General features: G+C 36.5%; 1 protein-coding gene across 1 annotated transcript in view; it reads left to right on the top strand.

Annotated features, from left to right (window-relative positions):
- The window catches only part of LOC111151119 (usherin), a 680,307-nt gene that overhangs the window by 340,813 nt on the left and 333,494 nt on the right, over positions 1 to 6,000 (top strand). Inside the window, exons 32-33 of the mRNA XM_022508904.1 lie at positions 465 to 624; positions 2,069 to 2,240. Coding sequence (XP_022364612.1) covers positions 465 to 624; positions 2,069 to 2,240 — 332 coding nt within the window. The remainder of the gene's footprint in view (positions 1 to 464; positions 625 to 2,068; positions 2,241 to 6,000) is intronic.

Genomic DNA, 6,000 nt, shown 5'->3' with positions numbered 1-6,000 from the left:
CCCCTACCCCCTCCACTATACCCACCACCAGGCTCCCCCAACCCCCCACCCCCTCCACTATACCCACCACCAGGCTCCCCCAACCCCCCACCCCCTCCCCTTTGAAACCCTCAGCTTGTTTCTCAGAGTCCATGTTTATTTTTTAACCGAGCGGTTGAAGTAGCTCTAAACTCAGAAAGTGATTTACCTGGTCACAGGCATTCAAGAGGACTGTCAAATTGTTAAAATGAAAAAGTTAAAGCAAAAGTTTGACCGACACCTATCTATTTAAAAATAACCGTAGCATAGTTAACGGATAAAACAGCCTATATCTTATTGCTATTGATTGTTAAGGCTATTGATTCTTGTTTTAAGCTTTACTTTAGCAGTTCTAAGAAGTGAGGATGTAGAGGAGGAGTGGGACCACCTGAATAAAAAATATGATGGTAAATAAATTCTTTTTTTTTTTTCCCTCCAACCTCTAGATTTACCAGTATTTACACCCCATCGGTTTGTCCTCAGCGCCTGCACATGTGTGGGATGTACAAACAGTTCCCTGGTCGTACTGTACACGGCACAGCGGCCACCAGAGCACGTGGATTCCCCACTCCTGACCGTCCTGGATTCCAGAACCATACATGTGCAGTAAGTAGAAATGTTGTCTCTGTCACACACTGGTTTATGCAAGAATTCCAGTGAGCTCAATCAAGGGAAGGGTTTGTGACATAAAATTAATTGTATTGTGATGAAATGCATAGAAGTGATTAGTTCAGTGGTTCTGGGAACCTTTGATTATCACTTGCCAACTTAATTTCCATTTTGTCTCTATGCAATCAGGCTGAGCTATGTACGTACACAGAGTCTGTGCAAACTTCAATAAAGGGGAACTGACCACTTACAGGACTGCCTAGGGCTTTCTGTAGGAGAGTGTCATCCATGATGAGCTGGAATTAGAGTCCAAATATATATTTCCTTTTTGAGTATAAGCTAGGACCTTCTTGCTTCCCTCTGGATGAAGTCAGAAGGGAATTTTCACATAGAGGCATGTTCAGGTTATTTTTTATATGAAGTGATTCTGACCCATTTCCCAATCTCCGAGGTGCAAGGTGTACCATCATACCGAATCTGAACTTAAAAGCCTCTCCTGCAACAATTAATACTCATTTGCATTCATCTCTGTCGGTCTCAGTTGTCCCACCTGGAAGAGAAGAGTTTGGGCTGAGTAAATTAGGATATTCCTTCAAACTAGGAAACACTATGATTCCTACCCCCATTGTTCTGGGTCTGAGCTGTCCTCCTGGCTTTCAGGCTGCCCTAAGCTGAGCCCGCATTACTTACAGAAAAGATCTCCCACTACTCTAAGTATCTCTCAGCTTACCAATTTCTGTCTATTTTATGAACTGTCCAGCTCATGTTCGCTGACACAATGTAAGCCATATGTGGAACATCTCTACTTTTCCTTCTGCCTACCGTATCCCATCCATCAAGTAGACAGTCTTCCATGTCTAGGTAGTGTCTCACCTTATCCATGACGTTTGATTTGACAACTTCAGCACTGCAGTCCTTGGCTTCTCTGTATTCTGGGGTGGCATGTTAATTCGACATTAGATGGCTGCGTTTTTACAGGACAATTATGTTATTTCTCTGTCTCTCTCTCTCGTTTCTCATAAATTCTCAAATGTCCTACTTCTCTCAATGCTTGTTCTATGGCTTAAGTTCAAAACTAAATACTCACACATTTTTTAGACTATTAGCTAATTAAAATTATAAGTAACGAAAGCAGGCACTATGTCATATTTTCTTCAGATCATTCAGAAGAGATGTGTAATTACTTGGTTTGTTTTTTTTTTATAAACGTTCTTGGTTTGTTTTTTTTTTAAACGTTTTTTTAAACGTTTTTTAAACGTTCAATGTGTGTGTGTGTGTGTGTGTGTGTGTGTGTGTGTTTTGAGTGGCATAAATCCAAGTCCATATGCGTCCTTTAAAAATCTTGCACCAAAAAAAATAAAAATAAAAATAAAAATCGTGCACATTTCAGATTTGACTTGAAGGAATGATGGATAGTCATGCTATATTTTTCCATTCCCAGGTGGAAACAACCAAGAAATGTACATGGGATTCTGGAGCGCTATATATTATATATTTTGAATCACACGCATGATTTTGCAGTTTGGGATGTCATCTATAACAGCACTGAACTTTTTCAGGATCACCAGCTAGAATACTTGTCCCCTGGTAATAAATATCTCATCAAGCTGGGAGTAAGTTCACTTTACTTCTGTCACTTTCTCTTCCCTTCTCTTCTGCTTCTCTCTTTCCTTTGTCCCATCTTCTCTCACTTGTTCACTTAAAAACAAAAACAAAACCAAAAAAAATCCTAAAACGCAAACCCATGTATTGCTATTGAGACTGAAAACTAACCTCACACTGTAAATGGGAATGTAATCGAATACCTACATATTTATTTTGTATTACACAAAATGATGGCATAACAGTCCGAGTCAGTCGATTTTTTCCCCATATCTAATTTGGGATTATCAGAAATTATTTCTTCTTTGTTATTTCTAGAATGTCATAATTGGTAAGGGCTTTTTCTAAAATGCTTGAATTAATAAGGTTATTTCCCTGGGGAGCTTATATTCATTTGGAAAACAATGTTCGGTATGAAAATTTAAGTCATGTATTTTAAAATGAAGGTTTAAATGACCCCCAAATATTCTAGATTGTTATTATAGTCTGGTTTACATTACACTTCTATCTCAAAAGAACAGTCACTTAATAAAACCCTAGAATCAACATACTTTAGAGGTCTTTAGACAGACAATAGAATTTTTTAATGCAAAATAGCACTTTTATACAAAGGTCTTTTAAAAGACCTTGATATTACTGTGGAATTTATACTCAGTGGTTCCTTTTGTTTTTTGATGAAATATAATCTTTTTTAAGTGTAATAGCACATCTGAAAATAACTGAATATAAACATGAGATTGTCCCTATTTGTTTTAAACACACTCTTCATTTTATAGCAATACCTATATAAGGATATTTGCTTTGATAAATGCCATAGAAAATATTCTGCTCTTGATTATGAATAAATTTACATTTATGTAGACACTGTGTATGCATTCATTTTACTTAACATGCTCTTGAATGCTCTAAATATTATACCACGAGAAAATAAACTACATTCAACTATTGCTAACGGTCTGACCTGACATCCCAAAACAAGGGCAATCAGACAATGTTAAAAATCCTCTTCAGAACTGACTCTGTGTGCCTGGGTGTTCAGCACCAGATGGGCTTTTGAAACAGCATCTTTGATTACTTAGTTTTATTACTCAAGATGTAAGAAGGGTATTACTTTGATTTTCAAAAACTAATACAGAAATCCACACTATTTTCAAAACAGTGGTAATATCAAAATCCAGAAAACACTCTATTCTTTAGAAGCAACCAAAATTAAACAGAAATTTTGTACTCTTGGTTTTTATCAGGAGGCAAATGTCATGAAACAAAGTTCTGCTCCCCAGGCAATTTTTAGGATATGCTGTGCAATCAGTGTAAATCCATCCCAACCTCCTATGTTTTACACATCTGCGGTATCTTGAAAAATAAATACCGCTATTGGGAGGCTGCTCTCTCGCGTTTCAATTCACATTTTGCTATCAACTGTGTAACCAAAGGCAAATGCACTTAATTGCACTGATTTTTATGTTCTTTAAGCCTAAAATCAGGGCTTTGAACTAGATGATTTTTAATGTCTCTTTGAGCCCTAAAATTATATGACACTAAATCATTTTGTGATCTCAAGCAATATTCTATGGAGTCAAATGAGATCTGTCAGCCCCAGAGTAATGTTGATGCAGGACGTCATAAAGATGTGGAAGTCTTTGCCCTAACTCTTGTTAGGGAAGTAAATTTGCTCACATTATTTTTGATTTCGCTGTATTTAGTAGTAGAGGAAATACACTAATATATTTCAGGAAGTAGTCAACTAAAAAGTTTTTTTTTTTTTTACCTAATTCTATAACAAGTAAATTAAGTGAACCAGAACATTTTAGCTTCATCTTGGTTAATTGAAGGATTATTATATATTTCACAGTCTCGACATAATAACTAGCTTTCAAGGTCATTAGATTAGTAGATGGAGATTAGGTTCTCAGCCAAGTGCAGTTGCCTTTATAGATAGTCTTAGCAAATTGAAAGTTCTGGAAAATAAAACATACAGATGGCCAAGCCCTTAAGAATAGAAGAAAATACATGACGATTCAAGCCACTGTGATTTACTCTAGACTCAGAGACAGTATGTTACTTTGAGTAGCTTCATTTAATTTTTCCTGTTGACTTGGTTATACACTCCTGAAAGGTAGAGACAGTCTCTTTCAAAATTCTATCTGCTGAGTCAAGCGCAGTGCCTGGTAGGAACTAGAAACTCAGCAAACAATTCTTGAATGAATGGATGAATGAGTAAATGAACACTAAGTATATGTATTTCATAAAAAATCTGAGACTTTTGATATGAACTAAATGATTTGCTGTAGGATGTCCGAGTCGGGGACTGTGTGGATCCAAGCATATGCTTTTTCTACTGAAAGAAACAGCAAAATGTGTCCCTACACTCCACAAATGGTATTGTGGAGTATGGTAGCTCTGAATAAAGATAATGAGTCAGCAATTAAATAAAGAAGCTAGTAATACAGACTATAGCAAGATATGTACGGCTTGATAATTTTCATATTATAGCTAGACATTTGCCTCCTGATGAATGTTAAGTGTTAAATATCTTTCCTGGGGGTGCTGGGTAGTTCAGGGGTTAAGCCTCTGCCTTCTGCTCAGGTCATGATCTCAGAGTCCTGGGATCAAGTCCCGCACAGGGCTCTCAGCTCAACAGGGAGGCTGCTTCCCCAACCACCCCCCTCTTTCTGCCTGCCTCTCTGCGTACTTGTGATCTCCATCTGTCAAATAAATAAATAAATAAATAAATAAATTTATTTCCTGGAAAGATTCTTAGAACTGATGAGCTTAATTTTTCAAAAGATCAGTTATAGATACCATGGCCTTGTTCCTTTTCTTCATGCTTTAGGGTTTGCTGCATTCTTAATATCCTCAGAGCCTACTCTGAAAACAAACTATTGAAAAGAGGATGGTAGCTTTGGATGTACCTAATAGTCATCATTTCAAAATAATTGATACATATTGATTGATTACTCATTTCTTTATACCAAAATCCAATCCCCTATTTGATCAGAAGTTAGTGGACATTTCAGGGTGGTAGTATGACTTTGTCACTTAACAAAAATGGCTATAACTGGGGAAAGCTATAGGAGATGGGTTGAAATGCCTTATTGTTAAGGCTCAGAGGCTTTCAAAGAGCTTTCCATTTCATAAAGGCATCTTTAATCAATCCCACTATTTTGTTTAGTTTTCCTAAATCAGAATTTTAATCAGCATTCAGTTGTATTGCATGCAGTGGTCTCCAGTGCTGGTGGGTCAAACAAGATACCGATCGGTCTGATTTCATTTAGATAATACCAGTTAGACTCGACCAATCGGAAGCAACTTTAAGAACATTTTTCCCCTTATTTAAGGAACTGCTCACTTAGCACCTCTAAATTCATGCAAAAAGAATGTGGAAAAAACAAAAACAAAATAAAATATTTTGCAGGTAATTCTCTTATTTCAGCAGCCTCTTTATAAATTCTGTTTTATTTGCAAGAAAAATTCTCTTGTAAACTCCTTGGATTCTTAGAAGGCCCCTTTGTCAAATTATGAGTTTAGATGACATAGCCCACAACCCAAAGATCAATCCTTCCAAACCAGAGGATGTCTTTATTTATCCCAAATGGCATCCCAAAATTCTCAAAACAAAGTAAATTTCAATTCACATTTTATTTTCAAATATATACAATTACATGTCTTATAATATTTCTTTGGGAAGAGTTAGCTAGGGACAAGTCTTAGGACATAAATAAGAAAAATAATAGTGACAAGTAGACTATCTGAATTAAATCTCAGTGTGTT

Source organism: Enhydra lutris, unplaced genomic scaffold, assembly GCF_002288905.1.
Source record: "Enhydra lutris kenyoni isolate GAN:26980312 unplaced genomic scaffold, ASM228890v2 scaffoldscaffold25, whole genome shotgun sequence".
In the NCBI taxonomy this organism is placed as follows: domain Eukaryota; kingdom Metazoa; phylum Chordata; class Mammalia; order Carnivora; family Mustelidae; genus Enhydra; species Enhydra lutris.
Note: the sequence above shows the minus strand (reverse complement) of the source record. Positions and strands in the feature narration are given on the sequence as shown.